Here is a 23,117-nt window from a genome sequence, read left to right as displayed (position 1 = left end):
CTGAGTCCCCCGAAACCTCCCTATAAGGCACTCCCATCTTCCCCCCCAGTAACTTCACTAAAGGGCTCCTCACTCCCTCCAAAACTACCCTACAGGGTGCCCCATTCCCCCCAAAAACCTCTATAGGACACCCTACTTTGCCCTAATCACCCCTCTAAAGGACTCCCCCAAAACCTGCCCACTCCCCCCACCAAACCTCTCTATAGGGCATCCTCTTGCCCCCCCATTTACCCCAATAGAGGGCACCTCACTTCACCCCAAAAAACCCTATAGGACACTTCACTCCCCCAACTCACCCCAATACAGGGTTCCTCACTTCCTCCAACCACCTCAATACAAGGCTCTTCACTCCTCCCCAAAACCTCTCTATAGGGCACCTTCTTGCCCTCTCCTTCACCCCAATACCAGGCTCCCCATTGCCCCTCAAAAAACCCTATGGGGGACCCCCTTGCCCCCTCTTAACCCCAATATAGGGCTCCTCACACCGCTCCATTCACCCTAGTACAGGGTTCCTCACTCGCCCTCAAAAAACCCTCCCTATATGGTGCCTCCCCCAATAACCTCACAGTGGCTCTTCACTCTCCCCCAAAACCTCCCAACCCCATTCATCCCAATACAGGACACCCCATTCCCCCTCAAAAAACTCTATAGGGCACACCACCCCCCACTCACCCCAATGCAGGGCTCCCCAATTCCCCTACCCCAAAAAAACCCTATAGGACACCACATTCACTCCATTCACCCCAATACAGGACACCTCATTCCCCCTCAAAAACCTCTCTATAGGGCACTCCCTTTCCCTTCCTTCCCCCCAATACAGGGCTTCTCATTCCCCCCACTCACTCCAATCCAATGCTCTTCACTCCCCCCAAAACCTCTCTATAGGGCATCCCCTTTCCCTTCCTTCACTCCAACACAGATCACCCCACTCCCTCCCCAAAAAACCCTATAGGACACCCCGTTCCCCCATTCACCCCAAAACCAGGCTCCTCACTCCCCTCCAACCACCCCAGTACAAGGCTCTTCACTCCCCCCAAAAACCTCTCTAGAGGGCACCCCCTTTCCCTCCCTTCACCCCAAAACAGGGCTCCTTACACCCCCCCATTCACCTCAATACAAGGCTCCTCACTTCCCCCAAAAAAACCTATAGGACATCCCCCACTCCCCCCATTCACCCCAAATCAGGGCTCCTCACACCCCCCCATTCGCCCCAATAAGAGGCTTCCCACTCCCCCCCCCAGACCCCCCTGTAGGGCACCCCCTTCACCCCAATACAGCGCTGCCCACTCCCTCCTCGAGGGTCTCCCCGCTCCCCCCCAAACCCCTCCCCAGCGCCGCCCACCTCGATCCCCTCAGACCCTCATCCCTTCCCTCCCCTTTCCCCTCCCTCCCTCCCTCACCGCCCCCCCCCATCATATCGGGCGGGCCGCAGAGGCCCGAGCGGGCCGCGGCGGGGGCCCGGGGACCACCGGGACGAAACACAGGCGGGCGGATACTGAGCGCCAGCATCTTGCTGGGGTAGTCGAAGGCGACGACCTCGCCCTGGAGGCGCTGCTCCTGGCAGGTGCGGCAGGACACCTGGCTGCCCACGCTGAAGTACTCGCCCGGCGCCGCCATCTTGTCCGCCCGCAGCGCCCGCGGCTCCGCTCGCCTCGGCCCAGGCGCGGCGGGGGGCGGGGCCGCCTCGGCGGCGAGGGCGGGGATTGGCGCTCCGCCCCGCCGATCTGCTCCGCCCCGCATCGTGATTGGTCGAGCACCCGCGGGGTCCCGCCCCCCTTCCCCCGCGCCTGGCGGGGGGCGGGGCCGCCTCGGCGGCGAGGGCGGGGATTGGCGCTCCGCCCCGCCGATCTGCTCCGCCCCGCGTCGTGATTGGTCGAGCACCCGCGGGGTCCCGCCCCCCTTCCCCCGCGCCTGGCGGGGTTTGGCCCGCCCGCGCCGCCGTCAGCGCGTGGCGCCGCGGGGGGCGCTGGGAGTTGTAGGAGGAAGAGGGGCTGTGAGAGCGGCGGGAGGGACGGTTTGGGGGGTTCCCCCGACATGGAGACCCCCCCGCAGGTACCGCCCGACCGCACCGGGGTGAGCGGGGAGCGGCGAGGAGCGCGGCAGGGCGTCTCAGAGGGTCCCGCGGGCAATGGGAGGTCGCGGGTCTGGAGTGAGGGGGACCCCAGGGAGGCCTCGGGCCTGAGAGGCCAAGGGAGGCCCGAGGAGACCCCGAGTCTGATCCAGGGAGACCCCAGAGAGGCCTCGGGGAGATCTCGGGGTCTGAGCCAGGGAGAGCCCTGGGAGGGTCCAGGCCTGAGACCACAGGGAAACCCCACAGGGAGCCCAGAGAGATCTGGCACCTGCTTTAGGGAGACCCCAAAGAGATCCCAGAGAGCCCCTAGGAAGACCCTGGTCCCGCTCCAGGAAGACCTCAAGGAGTTTCCCCGCTTGAGACCACAGACAGACCCCAAAGAGACCCCAGGTCAGCTCCAGGGAAGTCTCAGGGGAAATCCCAGTCCTCCTCCAGAGAGACCCCCAAAGGGATCCCAGGGAAGCCCAGGATCTGCTTTAGAGAGACCCCAGGGAAACCCCAAAGAGTCCCCAGGTTGGCTCCAGGGAAGACCCCAGGGAGACCCTGGGCCTGCTCCAGAATGACCCCAGGAAACTTTCCAAGGGAAGACCCCAAGGAGTCCCCAGGGAGGTCAGGGCTCTTTGGAGCAACCTGGCTGCTTCAGCAATTCCCACAGGGATTCCCCCAGGATCCTGCCCTGGCCCCCATCCCTGACTCCCAGCTCTGCTCCGCTGGGACCCCCCAAGCAGAAGTTTGGAAGTCCCTTGTGGGCAAACTTCAGGTGGTGAATGACTCCCTGGATTCTTGCTAAGGCATCCCTTGGGATCCAGCCACCTCCCAGGCCCTTCACAAGACATCCCATCCCTCAGGACCCAGCCACCTCCCACCCCCAGATTCCCAAGGAAATCTCTCAGGACCCAGCCACCTCCCACCCCCAGATTCCTCAGTATCCAGCCACCTCTCACCCCCTTCCCAAGGGATTCCCTCAGGATCCAGCCACCTCCCAGCCCCTTCCCAGGGGGATTCCCAAGGGATCTGTGCCCAGCTGACCTCTGTCCCCATGTGCCAGCCGGGTGCCATGGATGCCCTGCACGAGGCTGGGATCTGGGCAGCCCTGACCCTGCAGGCTGGGCCGCCCTGGCTGGAGCAGTTCTGGGTCTACCTGACATCCCACTTCGATCCCAAATCCATCTACACCTTCTGCTTCCCGCTGGCCCACGGGCTGGATGCCCGGGTGGGGCTTATGGTGCTCTGGATCGGGCTCGTGGCTGAGTGGCTCAACGTGGTCCTCAAATGGTGAGGGGGTGGCACTGGGGGTGGCACTGGGGGTGGCACTGGCATGGGGACACAGCTCAGGGAAACTCCCAGAGTTCTGGGCACAGACTTCCTGCAGCATTCCGCAGGGTCACCCGAGCTGCCCCAGGCATCTGCCAGGAATCCCTGGCAGAGAAAACCCCGGGAGGCATCAGGACTGGCAGGGATCCTGCTCTTCTGCTGTAGCTCCATCCCGGGTAATCCCAGGATGAGTGGCAGGGATCCTGCCCTCATGGGCCACCTGGGATGGGTGCAGGGATCCTGCTCTCCCACCGTGGATATATCCCTGGAAATCCCGGGAAGAGTGGCAGGGATCCTGCCCTCCTGCTGTGGCTCCATCCCTGGTAATTCCGGGATGAATGGCAGCCCTCCTGCTGGGGCTTTGTCCCTGGAAATCCCAGAATGGTTGGCAGTGATTCTGCCCTCCCAAATCCCCAATACCATGGAATGGGTGGCAGGGATCTTGCCTTTCCCAGTCTTCTGGGATGGGTAGCAGGGATTGTGCCCTCATGGATCCCCCGGGATGGGTGCAGGGATCCTGCCCTCCTGGATCGCCTGGGATGGGTGGGAAGGCTCCGTGTTTTCCGTCCCTCAAGGTTCCTGTTTGGGGAACGCCCGTACTGGTGGATCCATGAGTCCGGGTTGTTCTCCCAGGAGGAGCTGGAGAAGTTACCACTGCGCCAGTTCCCCGTTACCTGTGAAACGGGACCAGGTGAGTCACAGGTGAAGCCTCCATGTGTCCCAGACAACTCGGTGATCCCTGGGGAGGAGCCACAGGAGCCAGGAGGCTCCACCCCTGCAGGAATGCCAGGCTGGAAGCGGGAAAAGCCGTTCCTCAGCCAGGAAATATGAGGGAGCAGCAGGGAGCGGGTCCGACGCCGCAGGCGCTGGCACAGCCCTGTGGCACCAACGGCTCCGGGACCAGGAAACCCACGGGAGAGTCTGGGAATGTCACTGCTCCAACTGGGCTCCCTGTAAACATGCCTGGAGTTTTGGGCACCGGCTGCATCCCCATCCCTGAGCCTCCAGGCCCAGCCAGGAGGGATCCCTGGGTGCAGGCAGGGTTAGGCTCAACATTCCCAGCTCTCATCCCACTGGGACAAGCTCCCCCCGACCCTCCATCTGCTTCCCCCCACCCAGGGAGCCCCTCAGGCCACTGCATGATCCCCGGGGCGGCCCTGTGGCCACTTGTCACCGCACTGACAGCTGAGGTGGCCCGGAGCACCCGCAGGTGAGTCTGGGATGGGCAGCACCTGGAAGCTTCCAGAGCACCTGTGGGAAGAGGGGATAGGATGTGGCACCCCTCCTTGGCAGGCAGCACCCATGGGGGATAGGCAGGATGAGTCCCGGGATGGGGAAACTGTTGCTTGGAAGTTTCCAGAGCACCTGTGGGAAGAGGGAGGTGGGATGTGGGACCTTTCTTAAGTGGGCATGGTGAGTCTGGGATGGGGAAACCAGAGCTTGGAAACTTCCAGAGCACCTTTGGGAAGAGGGAGGTGGGCCGGATGAGTCCTAAGATGGGGAAAGCAATGCTTGGAAGCTTCCAGAGCACCTGTGGGAAGAGGAGATGGGATGTGGGACCCCTCCTTGGTGGCAGGGGGAGTCTGGGATGGGCAGCGCTTGGAAGCTTCCAGAGCACCTTTGGGAAGAGGCGGGTGGGATGTGGGACCCCTCCTCAGCAGGGGGTGAGTAGGATCCCTTCCCATCCCAGCAGGGCAGCTCCAGGGGGACACATGCCCTGGCAGCTCGGGAAGAGGCTGTGAGACCCCCCCTAACATTTTTTCTTGCCTTCTTCACCTCTGCTTCACCCATTCCTGCTGCTCGGTGGGATCAGTCCTGCCCTGCCTGGCCAGAGCAGGAGCCAGGGGCTGCTTCCCTCTATCACTGACCCCGGTTCCCTTCCAGCCGGGTGCTGAGGCTGATCCCTTTCCTTGCCTACACCCTCTTCTTGGTGGCCATGGGGCTCTCCCGGATCTTTGTCCTGGCCCACTTCCCCCACCAGGTGGTCACCGGCATCCTGGCAGGTGAGGGGAGTGGGGGGCACACGTATCCCAACACCCCATCCTGGCTCAGGGCGTTGGGGGCACCTTCCCCTTCCCTCAAGCCCCTTTCCCAGTCCATCCCAGTCCCAAACCTGCCTGTCCCGTGCCAGGGTCGGCGCTGGGCTGGGGGCTGCAGCGCTGCCCCCCCAACTTCCGCGTGTTCCGGTTCTTCGTGGCGGTGGCTGTGGTACTGATGCTGAGTGCACTGGCCCTGCACAGCCTGGCCACGGCTGCTGGCATCGACCTCGACTGGTGAGCGCCCAGGGAGGATGGGGGATATCCCCAGGGATCAGCGTTCCAGGGTGGAGGGGGTATCCCCAGGGATGAGCCCCTCAGGGTGCAGGGTGTATCCCCAGGGTTCAGCCTTCCAGGGTGGAAAGGGGTATCCCCAGGGATCAGCCCCTCCAGGTGAAGGGTGGTTATCCCCAGGGATCTGTTCCCAGGCTATTGTGGGGAACAGCCCCAGGGATCTGCCTCCAGACCATTTTGGGATGGGACTAACTGCAGGGATCTGCCCCCTACACAGTTTTTGGGAGGTGTTGGGGGGAACAGCCCCAGGGATCTGCCCTAGACTGTTTTTAGTGCGGGGGTATTATCCCCAGGGATCTGCCCCCAGATGTTTGAGGGGAGGGTACTAACCCCAGGAACCTACTCCCAGGCTGTTTTTCAGGGGGTACTATCCCCAGGGATCTGTCCCCCAGGCTGTTGGGATCCAGCCCCAGGCATCTACCCCCAGACCATTTGGGGAGGGGGCTACACAGAGATCTCCTCTGAGATGGTTTTTGGGATGGGGGGGGGTACTAACCCCAGGAATCTACCCCCAGGCTGTTCTTCGGGGAGTACTATACCCAGGGATCTGCCCCCAGACTATTTTGGAATGGGAGTAACCCCAGGGATCTGCCCCCTACACTGTTTTTGGGAGGTGGGGGGTGGTCCTATCCCCAGGGATCAGCCCCTAGACATCTGGGGATGGGGGGGTGCTATCCCTAGCGATCTGCCCCCCAGACTGTCAGGATCCACTCTGACCTACCCCCAACTCATTTGAGGAGGGGGCTACCCCAAAGACCTACCCCCAGCCCCTTTTTGGGGGGAACACCAACCGCGGAGCCCCCCCCCCCGCAGGTCCCTCCGCCTGGCCAGCGCCTGGTGCTCGGACCCGGCGTGGCTGCGGCCAGACACGCGGCCCTTCGCCTCGCTGTGCCGGGTGGTGGGCAGTGCCCTGGGGCTGGCCCTGGCCGCCGAGACCCCCCTGCGCCGCCGGGACGAGGACCAGCTCCTGGATGGCCGCCTGCGGGTGGCGAGCACGGTGCTGGCCCTGCTGGCCCTGCAGCTGGTGCACAGGCTGCCCAGGCCCTCGGACGCGGCCGCCCTGTACAGGCACGTGGTCGTGCACTACGCGGCCGGGCCCTTCCTGGTGGTCTCCGTCCTGCCCCGGTTCATCATCGCCCTCAGGAACTTCCTGGAGCCCTCCCAAGTCCCCCCTCACACCAATTAGGAGGCCTCCGCCCTTGTTTTGGCTTGTTCTCGACCTCATAGAGTAGGGGGATCCCTGACCTGCCCCGGCTCATCTGAGAGCCCCCCACACTGAGTAGGGAGGTGCCCACTCCCTGCCCTGGCTCATCCTCATCCTCAGCTGCGCCCAGGGTCCCCCCCCGCACTGAGTTGGGGTCCCCCCTCCTGCCCTGGCTCATCCTCACCTTCACCTGCCCCCGGGGACCCCCCACACTGAGGAGGGATCCCCCTCCTGTCACGGTTCATCTTCACCCTCACCTGCCCCGGGGACCCCCCCAGTGCAGATTAGGGGGATCCCTGCACCTCTCCCAGCTCATCCTCACCTTCACCTGCCCCCGGGGACCCCTCACTAAGTAGGGGGTCCCGGCTCATCCTCACTCGTCCCCAGGGACCGTCCCCCCACCGCTTTGGGGAGTCCCCGCCCCCTCCCGCTGATTCTCACCCCCCGTCCCGGCTCTGCCCTTTGCTGTGCCCATCGCCGGTGGCTTCAGGCCAGGGGAACCCCTCCAGGCCCCCCCAGTTGTTGCACTAACAGCCCTGTCCCCCTTCCCCCGGGCAGCAGGACCCCCCGGGGGGGCAGAGCTGGGGGTGCCCCGTGCCCAGCAGGTCTGGGGACACAGCATAGGGACAGCCCCAGCCCGGGGGTTACTGACCTGCCACCCCCCCCCTCTCCAGCTGCCCTAGTTCTCCCCTCTCTGGAGCAGGGATGGGACCCCCCCCCCTCAACGCCGGGAGCCCCCCTTATACCACCGGAGGCGGGGGGGTCACCTCGTTTCTTACCAAATAAAGCACCAAAACCAACCCACCGGGCCGAGTCCTGCAAAGACGGGGTGCACAGGCAGAGCTAGGGGGTCCCAGGGCAGGGCTGGGCGGGGGACAGAGCCCCCCCAGCCACAGTGGGGGGGGGGGTGACAGGGACGGACAGAGCCCCTCCAGACACGCTGGGGGGGACACGGTGGTCCCCTCCCTGCACTAGTTGCTGTAGGTGGGGAAACCGAGGCACAAGGGGACACCAGGAAGCCTTGGGGACACCAAGGGATGGGAACAGGGACACGGGGACCCTCCCCACCCCTCAAAGGCAGTGGGGGCCGGCGGGTATTGCCAGAAACAGTTTATTTATACAAGGACGAACATCGGTGACATCTTACAAAATACTGAACCGAGACCCAGAGCGAGCGTGAGCGGGGGGTGGGACGGACAGCAACCGAGGGGGACACGGGGGGACACACGGGGGTGGAGGGGACACCAGCCCAAAGCAAGCCGGGCACACTGCTGGGGGGCCGGCACCCCCTTCCCCCCCATCCCGAGGGTGTTTCCCCTTCCCGGGATGGGGATCTGGGACCTCACCCCACCACCACACATGGGGTGTCCCCAACACTGGGGACACCCACACTGGGGTCCTCACAGTGAAACCCCTCCCTTCCTCACCCTAAACCAGGGTACTTTCCCCCCCACCCAGGGTTAGGAGAGGTGACCAAGGACACGCTCATCCCTCTGTCCTAATTTGGGGACCCCCCCCAAATTCCCGTCACCCCCAAAATAACCCACGACGCGCTGTCCCTGTCCCCGCCCCTCCACCCCCCCATTAAAAAAATACTATTAAATAATCCATCTGTAATAAAATTATATCCCTTTTTAGGGGGGTGGTTGGGTAGTTTTCTCTCTTTTAAAGCTAAAATCGCTCCGAGGCCCCTCTGGCTGGTGATAAAACTGGAAAATTAAGTGGTTTTTTCTCTTTTTTTTGTGTCTCTTTTTTTTTCCTCCTCTAAGAACAAATTTGATCCCAACGAAGGGGTGACAAAGGGATGGGGGGGGGGGACACACAGAGCTCGTCCCTTTGTCTCGTGTCCCTGTCCCAAACAGGGAGGCCGAGGGAAAAAAAAAACCAAGAAAATTAAGAAAACCCAAAATGAAGGGAAATTAAGGCATTAAAAAAAAATAATTAAAGGCACAAATATTTCCCATCGCCTCCCCTGGGGGTGGGGTTAGAGGAGCAGGGGGGGAACGAATGCCAGAGCAGAGGAGGGAACAAAGTGGGGACACACACACACAAAAAATAGAAGGGGAATTAAGGAAAAATCCCTAAAAAAAAGAGAGAGGAGCGCCAGGGGGGTCCGGGCAGCACCGGGGGGGACCCGACAGACACGGTGAGGACACGGGGTGCTGGTGGAACCGCTGCTGCACAAGAGACACAACCGCAAACACCGCGGGGGAGCTGGGGAGGGGCACTGGACAGGTAGGGGGGATTTTTTTTGTGGTTTTCTCCTCTTTTTAATAGAAAAAGAAAATATTTTCCTCTTTTTTCTGGTTTTCCTTCCGGTTTCTGCCTTTTTTTTTTTATCTTTTTTTTCGTCTTTTTTTTGTTGTCTTTTTTTCTTTTTTTGGTCTTTTTTTTTTAAGTGCTTTTTTTTTCCCTTTTACTGTGATTTTTTTCTCTGTGTGTATGTCTGTGTGTGTGTGTGAGTTTTTTAGTCTCTTCTGGGTGTTTCTTGGTTTTTTCAGAGGCGGGAACGATGCGGGTGGGTCAGAGCGTAGGCTCAGCCTCCATCGGCTCCTCCACTGGCCTGGGAAGGGGAGGGACACGCCAAGGTGGAGGACACATGTGTTTCACACACCCCACCCCCACCCCCCCGGACACACGTCTGTCACTCCCCCCAGGACACACCTGCTTCATGCACAGCCCCAGGGACACGTGTCCTCCCTGAACACACACATGTGGCTCCATGCACAGCCCATGGGACACACATGTCCCAGAACACACATGTGACTCCGTGAGCATCCCAGGGGAACATACATTCCCTCCCCCCGAGGACACATGTGGCTCCATGCACAGCCCAGGGGACACACGTGTCCAAGAGGACACGTGGCTTCTTGCACACCCCCAGGGACATGTGTGTCCCCCAAGAACACACATGGCTCCATGCACAGCCCATGGGACATACATGTCCAAGAGGCCACAGGTGGCTTCTTGCATGCCCCTAGGGGAACATGCAGCCCCCCCCCAATGACACACGTGGCTCCATGCACACCCCAGGGGGCACCTGTGACTCCATACAGAGCCCTCGGGACATGCACACCCACAGGGACACATGTCCCCCAAGGACACACATGGATCCATGCACATCTCCAGGGGAACATGCAGCCCCCCCATGACACAATGTGGCTCCTTGCACATCCCAGGGACATGTGTCCCTCCCCACAATGACACATGTGGCTCCATGTGTCCACCTCAGGGACACGTCTCCCCTGAACACACACACACATGTGGCTCCACACCCACCCCAGTGACGTGTGTCCCCCCTGAACACACACATGTGCCTCCATCACACCCTAGGGACATGTGTCCCTCCCCACAATGACACATGTGGCTCCATGTACCCCACCAGGGACATGTGTCCCCCAAGGACACACACGGATCCATGCAAATCTCCAAGGGAACATGCAGCCCCCCTGACACAATGTGGCTCCATGCCCACCCCAGTGACACACGTGTCCCACCCCATGACCCGCGTGCCTGCACACCCAGCGGGGTCCCCAGGGGCCGTACCTGGGCTGGGGGTCTCCCCCGGCCTGCTCGGCGCCCACCGAGAGCAGGGCCATGGCCGTCACCGTCTCAGCCTCCTCGGCCTCCCTGCGCTGGGCCTCCAGCAAGGACCGGCCCACGGCCGCTGCGAAACGCCGCACGGACCCCCAGTGCTTGCCTGCCGGGGGCAGCGTGACAGGGGACACCCGGGCTGGGACAGGTCAGGGGACCCCCAGGGACCCCATGGCTGAGATAGACCCAGGGAACAAGGACCACATGGCTGAGACAGACTCAGGGGACCTCCAGGGCTGCAATGGACCTGGGGGACTCCCAAGAACCCCAGGGCTGAGACAGATGCAGGAGACCCCCAGGGACCCCATGGCTGAGATGGAGCTGAGGGACCCCCATGGCAGGGACAGACCTGGGGGACCCCCAGGACTGGAACAAACCCAGGGGACCCATGAGACCCCAACAGCTGAGATAGACCGAGGGGACCCCTGAGACTCCCACAGCAGGGACAGATTCAGAGGACTCCCAGGAACCCCATGCTGGGACAGATCCTGGGCACCCTCAAGACCCCCATGTCAGGGACAGCCCTAGGGACCCTTCTCGGTTCCCCCTCAAAAGAGAGACAGTCCTGGGGACCCCCTCAGGATCCCAGTGGCAGCACTGGAGACCCTCCAGCTCCTTCCACAGCAAGGACAAACCCAGGGCCCCCCCCGCTGGGGTCCCCCAGTGACTCTTTTGTGCCCCCCCAAGATAGAATCAGCCCTGGGAACCCCCCAGGGGACCCCATCAGGGTCTGCCCCTGCCCCGTTCTCACTCTGGATCTCGATGACCTTCTCCAGTGTGGCCACTGCATTCACATTTGGCTTCTGCTGCAGCAGGGACGGATCCAAGGGCTCCAGCTGGGGAGAGGGAACACGCATCAGACCCCCAAAACTGCCACCAGCATCCCCAAACACCCCTCAGGCAGAGCAGGGACGGAACCACAGCCCCTCACCAACCCACACATGGAAACTGAGGCACGACACGGGGTGGGCACCTCAATACACCCTGCCCCCGGGTGGGGTCCTCAGGGATTGAGGGGGTCCCCACTGTACCTCCAGGCCGAGCAGGGCAGAGACACAAGCCTCGGAGGCATCGCAGATGGCCGTCAGGTCGTGGCCCCCCTCCAGCGCCAGCACCACCCGGCCCCTCGCCAGCATCATCAGCTGCTTCGTCAGGTGTCCAAAACCTGGGGGCACCAGGGAGGGGGGGTGAGGGGTGGCTGAGCCGGGGTCCCCAGCCCGGGATGCCCCCGGACCCCACTCACACTTGGCGGTGACAGAGTAGCCACCGAGCGGGGACAGGTGGCCCTCGACGGCGTCGAAGCCAGCGGAGACCAGCACCAGGTCTGGGGAGAACTCCTTGGCGATGGGCATCACCACCGTCCTGGGGGGCACAGGGTCAGCCAGGGGCAAGGGGACCCCCCCCAGGGCTGTGGGGAGCCCCTCAAAGCGCAAGGATCCTTCCCAGGGTACAGAGAACTCCCAGGACACAGGGATCCCCTAGGGTTTGGGAACTCCCTGCGGGACACAGGGATCCCCTCTGGGGAGTGGGGAACCCCCCCAGGAGAGCAGAGACCCTCCCCAAGGTGCAGGGGAACCCCCAGGGTGCAGGGTCCTCCCCCAGGACATGGCGATCCTCTGGGAGGACCACCCCAAGGGTACAGAGAACCTTCCCCAGGACATGGGGATCCCCCTGGGTTGTAGGGACCCCTCCCCAAGGGCACAGGGATGCTCTCAGGATGCAGGGACCTCCCCCAGGGGCGTGAGGACCCCCTCAGAACTCCCTGGGGTGCAAGGACCCCTCCTCAAGGGCATGGTGACACACCCCTCTCAGGATGCAGAAACCCCTCAAGGGCACAGGGACCTTCCTCCACAGGGACACCTCCCCAAGGATGCAGGAACCCCCCTCAAGGGCATAAAGACCTCCCCAGGACACACAGACCCCACTAAAGGGGCGCAGGAACCCTCTTCCCAAGACATAGAGACCCCCCTAAGGGCACAAGAACCCCCCCAAGGGCGCAGGAACCTTCCTCAGGGTACAGAACCCCCCCCCAAGGACATGGAGACCCTCTCATCTGGACCCAGCAACTCCCCTTGAGCCCAGGGACCCCCCCAAAGGCTCAGGCACCCTCCCAGACCCCCACCTGAAGGCAGTCAGATACTCCACGTCCCCGATCGGGGGGTCCACGCCGCCAGTCCAGGCGATGTTGATGTTGTAGCCCACTCCCAGCCCACTGCCCACCTGGGACACAGCCACAGGTGACCCCCTGTGCCACATCCAGGGCTAGGGGGATACAGGGGGACCCCCACCCCTCCCCCAAGCCCCCCTGTACCTCCTCAGGGGCCCCACTGCCCGGGAAGAAGTTGCCGTCGTCGTAGCGGTGCAAGGAGATGTAGAGCACGTGGGGGTCACTGTAGAAGGCCTGCTGGGTCCCATTCCCATGGTGGATGTCCTGGGGGGGCACCCGTGATGTCAGGGACCCCTCTGTCCACCCATGGGGTCCCCATCACCTGTGGGGGGGTCCCCCTGCACCCCCTACCCAGTCCACGATGAGGATCCTGCCCACGCTGAGCCGCTGCTGCAGCAGCTTGGCCGAGATTGCCACTGAGTTGAAGAAGCAGAAGCCCCTGGGGACAAAAGAGGATGAGAGAAAGGGGACATTCAGTGGTGGGGTGACCCCCAGGACACTGTGGGGTCTCCTCCCTGGGCGGGGGTCCCAGCGCTGTCCCCACACTCACATGGCTGTGGACTCCTCGGCGTGGTGGCCTGGGGGGCGGATGACCGCAAAGCCGTTCTGTGGGAACAGAGAGAGGGATGTGTGTGGGAAAGACAGGGACACGTGTGGGACACAGGGACAATGGAACATGCATGGGACACAGGGAGATGTGTGGGACAGAGAGGAACACACAGGGCCATCCACTGAAGAGCTGGACTCGATGATCCTTGTAAGTCCTTCCAACTCAGAATATTCTGCAACTGCAATGCTGAGAAGTGGTTTAAGGACACAAAGGGACATGTAGTGTGGCAACAGAGGGACACATGTGGGGTGGGGACACAGAGGAAGGTGTGAGACACAAAGGGACATGTGTGGGACACAAAGGGACGTGTGGTGCGGGGACACAAAGGGACACGTGGGACAGAGGAACAAGTGGTGTGGGGACACACAGGGACAAGTGGCGTGGGGACAGAGGGACGTGTAGGACAGAGGCACTTGTGGGACACAGAATGACACATGTGGGACAGAAGGATATGCATGGGACAGAGGAACAGGAGTGGTGAGGGGAGAGGGACATGTGTGGCACGGGGAGGGACACATGCAAGAAGGCAGCACGTCTGCACACGAGCTGGCACAAGGAGCCCTGCACTCAGGGGAGTGTGCAAGAGAACAGCACATGCGTGCTCAGCCTTGCACAAGGACCATCTCACCCCAGGGGAGTGTGCAAGAAGGCGACACACAAGTTGCACAGGGACTGTTGCACCTCAGATGAATGTGCAACGCAACACACACACACACAGAGGAGCGTGCACAGGGACTGTCACACCCCAAGTGAGTGTGCAAGAAGCACACACGTGCACGAGTGTCACAGCCCAGGTGAGTGTGCAAGACCACACACACAAGCTTGCACAAGGACTGTCACACCTCAGTTGAGTGTGCACAGGGACTGTCACAGCCCAGGTGAGTGTGCGAGGAGCATACATACACACAAGTGCGTACAAGGACTGTCACATCTCAGATGACCGTGAAGGCAGCCCACACACACACAGGAGTGTGCACAGGGACTATCACACCCCAGGTGAATGTGCAAGGCAACACACACGCACATAAGTGTGCACAGGGACTGTCACAGCCCAGGTAAGTGTGCAAGACCACGCTCACCTTGAGCTCGCCTGCAGCCACCTTGAAGGCCAGCTCGAGCAGGCAGCCCACGGCCGTGCGCACCGCGCTCGACGAGTGCAGCTCGTTCCACACCGTGTCACTGTCCACCTGGGGGGGGGGCACCGGGGGTCAGCGGGGCCAGCCCACCCCGGGGACCGCCCCCCGCGCCCCCAGACTCACCCCGATGCCCCCACATGGCAGCACTGCGTACGTCTTCTGCGTGATGGGACCTGAGGGGTGGAGCGGTGTGGTGGAATGGGGACAGCGGGGATAGGGGTATCCCAGGGGATAGAGGCACCCCTGGGCACCCCAAAGGACTGGGAACCCCATGGGACAGAGGATCTCATGGGACTAGGGGATCCCATGGCAATGAGGAATCCCACGGGCAGTCCAAAGAATTAGAAATCCCGGGGGACAGGAGCATTCCATGGGATAGGGGGACCCCTGAGAACCCCAAAGGATTGGGAACCCCAGGGGACAGGAAGATCCCATGGGACAGGGGGACTCCTGGGTATCCCGTGGGACAGGGGGACCCCTGGGCACTCCAAAGGATTGGGAACCCCAGGGAACAGAGGGATCTCATGGGACTAGGGGATCCCATGGCACTGAGGAATCCCATGGGCAGCCCAAAGCATTAGGAACCCCAGGAGACAGGAGAATTCCATGGGTTAGTGGGACCTCTGAGCACCCCAAACGATGGGGAACCCCAGAGGACAGAGGGATCCCATGGGATAGGGGGACTCCTGGGGATCCCATGGGACAGGGGGACCTCTGAGCACCCCAAACGATTGGGAACCCCATAGGACAGGGGGATCCCATGGGATACAGGGACCTCTGAGCCCCCCAAAAGGATCGAAAACCCCAGGGAACAAGAGAAACCCATAGGATGAGGGGAACTCCAGCCACTCCAAAGGATTGGGAACCCCAAGGGACAGAAGAATCCCATGGGACTGAGGACTCTTGGGACACCTAAGGGTTGGGGCATCCCATGGCATAAGGACACCCCACAGGACACGGGCTCTCCTGGACATCTAAAGGGACAGGGCACCCCAGGGAACAGATCCAAAGGAATAGGGGGTACAGGGTGACCCCAGCTCCAAAAGAGGGGGGTTCCAGGCATCCAGGGCCTCCCCAACACCCACCCAGCAGCTTCTTGCTGTCCAGTTTCTGGCGGTTGAGGGGGCTGGTGCCGTAGAGCAGCGCGTGGTGCTCTGAGTGCACCGTCTGGATCTCCTCCAGCGTCGCCTTCCTGCCCCGGATCCGCTGGCAAAGGGGGCACAGGGGTGAGCCCCCCTCTCCCCAAGCCAACTCCAGCTCCCCCCCAGGACACGGGGTGCTCCCCTCACCTCACACTTCCCGAGCAGGCCGGTCTCCTGGAGCCGGGACCAGATGCTCTGGATGCGGCCGGCGTGCTCCGGGTGGATCGTGGTGTTCCCGCAGGTGCACTGGTGCTTCAGCATGAACGTGTCGTACACCACGCCTGTGCCAGCAGCACACCTGGCACCGGACCCTGGCACCCCCCCAGGGCTGGGGCACTGAGGGACATAGGCACCCCAGGGGATGGAGGGATCCCATGGGATTGGGGGTTCCCTGGGCACCCCAGGGGACTGGGAACCCCAGGGAACAGGGGGAATCTGTGGAATAGGAGGACCCCTGAGCACCCTGAGCAACTGGGAATCCCAAGGGACGGGGAATCTGTAGAACAGAAGGACTCCTGGGCACGCCAAGGGATTGGGCAACCCAAAGTGACAGGGGGAACCATGGAATAGGGGAACCCTGGGCACCCCAAGGGATTGGGAAACCCAGGAAACAGGGAGAATCTGTGGAATAGGAGGACCCCTAGGCACTCTGAGCAATTAGGAATCCCAAGGGACAGGGAATCTGTAGAACAGGGAAACCCTGGGCACTCGAAGGGATTGGGAACCCCAAGGGGCAGAGGGAACCTATGGAATAAGGGGGATCCCATAGGATATGGGGGCCCTTGGGCACCCTGAGCAATTGGGAACCCCAACGGACAGGGGGAATCTGTGGAATAGGAGGATCCCTGGGCAACCCAAGGGAATAGGAACCCCAAGGGACAGGGAAAGCCCACAGGTACCCCAAGCAATTGGGAACCCCAGAACAGGAGGATTCCATGGGATATGGGGACACCTGGGCACCCTGAGGTATTAGGAACCCCAGGGGACAGGGAGAATCTCAGACACCTTGAGGGATGGGAAACCATCTGGGAGAGGGGCCCATGGCACACAGGCACCCCGAAGGATGGGGAACATCCCCATCCCCTGGGGACAGGGGACCCCCAAACACCCTGAGACTGGGAACCCCATTGGACAGGGTCACCCCCAACCACATCAAGGAATGGGACACTCGGGGTGGGGGGATACAGACATCCCTGGGATCTACCACAGGATGGGGCACCCATGGGACACAGGGCCAGGGGGATCCCATGGGACAGGTGACACCCCATGGGACAGGAGCACCCTGAGGGATGTGGGACCCCAAGGGACAGAGGGACCCCAGGGGACAGAGGGACCCCGACCCCCGTTGCCCCTGTACCTGTGGTGAAGAGGTGCTTGGGGGGCCCCTCGGGCACAGGGGGCTTGACGCTGGCAGGGGACGACTGGGTGCGGGCGAGAGCCGGGTGGGACAGTGCCAGGACCCCCAGGGGGGGCGTGGGATAAAGCTGCAGCGGTGCCTCGGGGTACACCTGGGGGAGGACACCCAACATGACCCCCCATCAGCCCCCATGGCCAAGGGGGGGGATGGGGGATGAGTCATGGTAGGGAACAGGGGGGGGGCCATGGTGCAGGGATGGTAGGGACGGGGGGATGCAGAGGGGGGGATGAGTCACCGACCCTTCCGAGTCATCACTGCGGCATCACCCCAAAAATGGGGGGAGGACACACAGTTGGGTGCAGAGTGGGGGCAAGGGATGCACAGGATGCTTGTGTGTGGGAGAATTAAGGAGTTTGGGGGGATTTGGGCCCCCCCCAAAATCTCACCTGCTTGTAGGTGACGCCCAGCTCAGTGACGTCAGGGTACCCGGCACCCTCAGCCTCATCCCCGCTGTCCCCTGTCCCCTGGCCGCCCTCGGGATCCTGCAGCTGCTCCGGGGGGTCCCCAGCCTCCGGGGAGATGAGGGTGAGGGGGGGGCTGAGGGGGGGGCCAGGGGGCCCCCCCTCGCCTGGGGGGGGTGATTGCTGCTCCGTCAGCTCCTCCTCCGTCTCCTCAGGGTGGGTGGGGGGCTGCCGTGCCAGCTCCCCCGCCTTGGGGAGCAGCTGGGGGGCAGGGGGGTGTTAGTGACCCCCCTGCACCCCTATACCCCGTCTGCCTGAACCCCGTGCCCAACTCACAGTCACCCCTTGCCCCACAGCAATTCCATACCCACCCCATGGTCCCCTCGGAACCCACCCCATATGCAGCCCATGCCCATGCTCACCCTATGCCCCATTCCCACCCCACATGCACCCCACACCCATCCCGTGCACCAAAGCCACCCCATTCCCATCTCACAACCACCCTATGCCCCACCCCACTCCCCCCAGCCCCACCCCCACCCAGTCCTTCCCCAGTTTCCCCCCAGTTCCCCTTCCTTTGCCTCAGTTTCCCCTGCTTGCAACCTCACCCCCCACAGCTGTATCTGGAGGGTTAGTGGGGTGTCAGGGTGCCCCACAGCTACCCAACATCCCACCCCATGCCCCATTCCCATCCCACATACACCCCATGCTCACCCCATGCCCTCCCAGCGCCAGTCCCATGCTCAACCCGTGCCCACCCACACCCATCCCACGCCTTATTCCCCACACCATATACTCCCCATGCCCACCCCACACCCATCCCATGCTCCATTCCCCACACCACACACACCCCATGCCTAAACCACACCCATCCCATGCCCCACACCACTTACACCCCACACCTCATTCCCATTCCACATACACTCCATGCCCACCCCACACCCATCCCATACCCCATTTCCTACATCACATACACCCCATTCCCACCCCACACCCATCCCATACCCATTCCCCACACCACACACACCCCATTCCCACCCCACCGCCAGCCCCACTTATACCCCATACCCACTCCATGCCCACCCCCAGTCCCAGGGCTGCCCCCGGCCCACCTTGCCCAGTTGGACCTGCTGCTTGTCGAGAAAGTGGTGCTGGAGGGGGCCGTGGGGCAGGGCCTGGGGGCTCTGGGGCAGCGGGGACGACTGGGTGCGGCTCAGGGGCCGGTGCCGAGGCAGTTTGTTCCCACGGGGACCCCCCCCGCGCTCCCCCGTCACCAGCGGGGACTGGCCGTGCAGGGGCACTGGGGGGCACCGCGTTAGTGGGGCACCCGACACCCCCCGGGCCCCCCCAGTGCAGCTGGGGGTGAGGGTGGGGGGCTGTAGGCAGAGGAAACTGGGGCAGGACTGGGGGGGAACTGGGGAAGGACTTGCGGGGGAAAGTGGGGAAGGACTAGGAGGAAAGTAGAGCACAGAGGGTGAACCGGGGAAGGACCAGTGCGAGATCAGGGCAGGACAGGGAAGAAATTGTAGAAGGACTGGAGAAGAACTGGAGAAGGACTGGGAAAAAGCTGAGGGGAAAGTGGGGCAGGACTGGGTGGGGGGCCTATGGAAGGACTGGGAGAAAACTGAGGCAAGACTAGGGATAAACTGGGGAAGGACTGGGGGGGGAAACCAGGGCAGGACTGGGAGAAAACTGGGGAAGGAATTGGGGAAGGACTGGAGAAAAATTGAGGGGGAACTGAGGAAGGGCTGAGGGGAAACTAGGGCGAGACCGGGGGGCAATGGGGCCTCACCAGCGATGAGGGTGCTCTGCTGCCGTGCCTGCTCCAACAGCAGGACGTGCTGCAGCAGGGACGGGGGACCGGCCGGGGGGTCCCCGTCCAGGGCCACCCCCAGCAGGCACCCCGGGATCGAGGACGTGCTCAGGAACTTCCCGGTGAGGGCGGCCCCAGGGCGCAGGGGGGGTACACCAGGGCGCTCGCCCTCAGCCTGCGGTGACAGCTTGGGGGATGCCTGAGGGGACACGGGTGGCAGCGGGGGGATCCCCACACTACCCCCTGGAGTGCCACCCCCGTGGGGTCCCCACATGGTCCCCATGGGTCCCCCCCACCCCCCCATAGGAGGGTATCAGGTCCCCATGCCACCCCCTGTTGAGTTCCCACATCCCTCCCCACAGGATTCCCGATCCTAATGTGGTCCCTATGCCATCCTCTTTGGGGTCCCCCCACAGTCTCTATGGACTGGTGCCAGGTCCCCATGGGACCCCCACATCCCCTCTATGGGGTGCCAGGTCCCTGTGCCACCCACTGTGCGGTCCCCATGTCCCCAGGGAGTCCCCACATCCCCCCATGGGGCGCCAGGTCCCTGTGCCACCCCCCACGGAGTCCTCATGTCCCCATGCCCTCAGAGCATCCCCACATCCCCCCCATGGGGTTCCAGGTCCCTGTGCGACCACTCCATGGTTTCCCCATGCCCCCCATGCCCCCAGAGGGTCCCTGTGCCCCCCACTCACGGGGACGTGGGCGCTGGTGACAGTGACAGTGGCCTGCAGCCCCAGGGACAGGTTGGGCAGCGACGGGGACGTGTAGAGGCTGAGCTGGGCCCCATCCAGGGCCAGGGCACGGGGCTGGGGCAGGAGCTGCTGCGGCACCACACGGCACGACACGCCATCAGCACATGTGTTGGGGGCATGTCACACCATCAGCACACGTGCCAGGGCACAGCACATCATCAGCACATGTGTAGGGGGCAGGTCATGCCATCGGCATGCGTGTGCCAAGGCAAAACTCGCCATAAGCATGTGTGAGCCAGGGCACACCAGTGACACGTTACCTGCACGTGTGTGCCAGCACATGCCACTGACACCGGCCACGCTCACAGCACACCTGAACACGTGTGCACCTTAAACATACAGCATGCACTTGAGCACACGTGCACCCTGAGCACACCCACAGCACATGCCTGCACATACATGTGCACCCTGAGCACACCTCCAACACACACCTGCACACACATGTGCACCCTGAGAACACCCCCAGCACACACCTGAGCACATGTGTGCACCCTGAGCACACCCACAGCACATGCCTGCACACACATGTGGCCCCTGAGCATACCTCCAGCACATTCCTAGTTACACACGTGTACCGTGAACATGCACACACTGGCTGCACACACTTGAGCACATGTGTGCACGCAAACATGCTGGCTGCACACACTTGAACATCTGTGCACCCTGAGCACACCCCCAGCACGCACCTGAACATACACGTGCCCCCTGAACGTGGACACACTGGCTCCGCACACCTGAGCACACATGTGTACCCACACATGCTGGCTGCACACACCTGCACACACGTGTGCATCCTGAGCACCCCCCAGCACACACCTGCACACACACGTACACCCTGAGCATACCTCCAGCACACACCTGAATGTACACATATACCCTGAGCACACCCCCAGCACACACCTGCACACACACGTACACCCTGAGCATACCTCCAGCACACACCTGAATGTACACATATACCCTGAGCACACCCCCAGCACACACCTGCACAGACGTGTGCCCCCTGAGCCTATCTCCAACACACACCCGAATATACATGTACACCTTGAGCACACCCCCAGCACACACCTGCACACATGAGTGCCCCTCCCTCCCCTTGGGCTGTACCTCGGTGTGGATGTTGGGGACGGAGGCGGCCAGGCCGTTGTGGGCACCGTGGGAGCTGTTGGGGGAGCTGGGCCCCGACCCGGGGGCACTGCTGCACACCGAGGACACTGCAGCACATGCGTGTGTCACACGCGGGGATGGGGACACCGGGACCCCCACCCACCTCAGGGACAGGGCGATGCAAAGGTGTGCAAGGGCACCAGCACACCTGTGCACACGTGTGGCATCACCGCAAAGGCACGTGCATGGATTAGGGTGTGCATGAACACACGTGCACTTGTGTTGCAGAGGAACACACATAGGGAAGCACACACGTGCACAAGCACGTGCAAATGTGCACACTCACATTACAAATACACGTGTGCACACGTGCTGCACAAGCACGCACGTTAAAAACCTCCCACAGGAACCAGCCTACATGCGCGCACGTGTTCCACAAGCGCGTGCAGCAGCAGTGCGCGTGCTCCTGTTGCACAAGCACAGGGGTCACGTGTACACTCACGCTGCAAACACGTGCCCAAGCACATGTGCTGCACAAGCAGGTGCATATGGACATGCATTCATGTTGCACAAGCGTGTCCACAATCATGCGTGTGCACATGTGTTGCACAAGCACACGTGTGAAAAAACTCACACAGCAACAAGCACACGTGTGTACCAGCGTGTGCACGTTCCACACACATGCAGCAGCACGGTGCCCTCCTGTCGCACAAGCACACACGTGCACAAGTGTGTGCGCAGACGCGCACTCCTGTTGCACAAGCATTTGCCTTGGGGGGGATGAGTGTTGCTCAAGCACATGCGAAAAATCTCCCACAGGAACAAGCGCGTGTGTGTGCACGTTCCACAAGCGTGTGCAGCAGCGCATGCACTCCTGTTGCACAAGCACACGTGTGATGTGCACACTCATGTTGCAAACACGTGCACGAGCACACATGTTGCACAAGCACGCATGTAGAAGTGCAGCATCAGTGTGTCCCCACATTGCACACAGATGTGCAGAAGCACGCACATGCACAAGCATGTATGCAGACATGCACACTCCTTCTGGACAGCGAGTGTCCAAGCACACACGTGCACACGTGTCCAGCAGTACACGTGTCCCACAGTCCTGTGCAGCCACAAGGATGGGGATGCGGGTCCCTCCCGGGCGCTCCGGGGAACCACCGGGTGACCTGGGGAAAGCGAGGCAGGTGGCAGGTCCCCACCCGTGACCTCCCGCGTGGCCCATGCTGTCACACGCGCCCCCGGGGGACGCACCGGTGATCTCGACGTGGCGCTTGCGGAAGGCGCTGAGCACGGAGCCGTCGCGGCGCCGCAGGAGAGGGCTGCTCCGCCGCTCCGCCACCTTCTGCTTCAGCCGCGACCGCACCTTCAGGTTGGGCTCAGAGGCTGGGGGGACCCCAAAACGTGTCACCCCAAAACGTGTCACTTCCCCTGGAGGTGTGTCATGCCCTCCCTGCCCGCTGGCACCCACCAGTTTTCCGGAGAGGAAAGTCATCCCGGCCGTCGTAGGTGCCGAGGAGGGGGAGCTTGTAGGACGGAGGGGTCCCCGGGCTGCCTGTCTGCGGGGGGGAACTCTGGTCCAACGAGGTGTGGTGAGCCCTGGGCGGGGAGGGGAAGGCAGCAGAGACCCCGCTAGGACGCCTGGGTCCCCCCCCCGAGGTGGTTTGGGGGGGTCCTGTGGGGCTGGGGAGAGACCTACCAACATTTGGGGTGCTGGGGGAGGGAATGGTTTGGGGGGCCGGGGCCTGGCTCCTTCGTCTTGCTGAGCAGGAACTCCTGGAGCTTCAGTTTCACCTCAGTGCTGGCGATGGCACCTGAGGGGCACGGGGGGGGGGGTCAGAGGGGCAGTACATCCCCTCTACAGCCCCAAGATGCCCCCAGCACCCTCAGTCCCACTACCCCCTCTGAGCACATTGCCCTCAGTGCCTCCAACCCACCCCAGAGCCCCTCATCCCACCTCAGACTCCATTGCCCTCAGACCCCCCTGACTCCCCCAGTCCCAATTGCAACCAGTCCCTGCCAGAGCCCCCAGCCCTCCCAGGGTCCA

General features: G+C 62.5%; 3 protein-coding genes across 8 annotated transcripts in view; 1 reads left to right on the top strand and 2 right to left on the bottom strand.

Annotated features, from left to right (window-relative positions):
- The window catches only part of LSM12 (LSM12 homolog), an 8,612-nt gene extending 6,928 nt beyond the window's left edge, over positions 1-1,684 (bottom strand). The window contains exon 1 of the mRNA XM_017838752.1: positions 1,497-1,684. Coding sequence (XP_017694241.1) covers positions 1,497-1,617 — 121 coding nt within the window. The 5' untranslated portion in view covers positions 1,618-1,684. The remainder of the gene's footprint in view (positions 1-1,496) is intronic.
- A 276-nt stretch (positions 1,685-1,960) lies between these two features.
- Positions 1,961-8,135, top strand: G6PC3 (glucose-6-phosphatase catalytic subunit 3). Of its 3 annotated transcripts, none has more exons than XM_017838749.1 (7): positions 1,961-2,052; positions 3,120-3,346; positions 3,961-4,076; positions 4,505-4,595; positions 5,270-5,388; positions 5,517-5,658; positions 6,529-8,135. In XM_017838749.1, the coding sequence occupies exons 1-7, from the start codon at positions 2,035-2,037 to the stop codon at positions 6,899-6,901; spliced, it is 1,086 nt and encodes a 361-aa protein (XP_017694238.1). In that variant the 5' UTR covers positions 1,961-2,034; the 3' UTR covers positions 6,902-8,135. The 3 variants fall into 3 exon arrangements, with proteins under 3 accessions (XP_017694238.1, XP_017694237.1, XP_017694239.1); XM_017838748.1 differs by having other exon boundaries at positions 1,965-2,073; XM_017838750.1 differs by lacking the exon at positions 5,270-5,388 and having other exon boundaries at positions 1,965-2,073.
- A 1,190-nt stretch (positions 8,136-9,325) lies between these two features.
- HDAC5 (histone deacetylase 5) overlaps positions 9,326-23,117 on the bottom strand; it is a 21,486-nt gene continuing 7,694 nt past the window's right edge. Inside the window, exons 5-26 of one of the 4 annotated variants that reach the window (XM_017838743.1) lie at positions 22,770-22,884; positions 22,542-22,669; positions 22,325-22,456; positions 21,065-21,171; positions 19,898-20,026; positions 19,179-19,398; positions 18,499-18,686; positions 17,372-17,647; positions 16,926-17,076; positions 15,716-15,849; positions 15,512-15,632; positions 14,550-14,599; positions 14,370-14,477; positions 13,231-13,286; positions 13,032-13,119; positions 12,825-12,944; positions 12,636-12,733; positions 11,757-11,875; positions 11,545-11,678; positions 11,265-11,349; positions 10,466-10,619; positions 9,326-9,482 (exon numbers count right to left, since the gene is read on the bottom strand). In XM_017838743.1, the coding sequence (XP_017694232.1) occupies positions 9,443-9,482; positions 10,466-10,619; positions 11,265-11,349; positions 11,545-11,678; positions 11,757-11,875; positions 12,636-12,733; positions 12,825-12,944; positions 13,032-13,119; positions 13,231-13,286; positions 14,370-14,477; positions 14,550-14,599; positions 15,512-15,632; positions 15,716-15,849; positions 16,926-17,076; positions 17,372-17,647; positions 18,499-18,686; positions 19,179-19,398; positions 19,898-20,026; positions 21,065-21,171; positions 22,325-22,456; positions 22,542-22,669; positions 22,770-22,884 (2,753 nt within the window). In that variant the 3' untranslated portion in view covers positions 9,326-9,442. Of the gene's footprint in view, positions 9,483-10,465; positions 10,689-11,264; positions 11,350-11,544; positions 11,679-11,756; positions 11,876-12,635; positions 12,734-12,824; positions 12,945-13,031; positions 13,120-13,230; positions 13,287-14,369; positions 14,478-14,549; positions 14,600-15,511; positions 15,633-15,715; positions 15,850-16,925; positions 17,077-17,371; positions 17,648-18,498; positions 18,687-19,178; positions 19,399-19,897; positions 20,027-21,064; positions 21,172-22,324; positions 22,457-22,541; positions 22,670-22,769; positions 22,885-23,117 lie in introns of those variants that run through there. The other 3 variants (XM_017838744.1, XM_017838746.1, XM_017838745.1) reach the window with 3 other exon arrangements.

The sequence above is a fragment of the Lepidothrix coronata genome, unplaced genomic scaffold (genome assembly GCF_001604755.1).
Source record: "Lepidothrix coronata isolate B3197 unplaced genomic scaffold, Lepidothrix_coronata-1.0 Scaffold355, whole genome shotgun sequence".
Taxonomy (NCBI): domain Eukaryota; kingdom Metazoa; phylum Chordata; class Aves; order Passeriformes; family Pipridae; genus Lepidothrix; species Lepidothrix coronata.
Note: the sequence above shows the minus strand (reverse complement) of the source record. Positions and strands in the feature narration are given on the sequence as shown.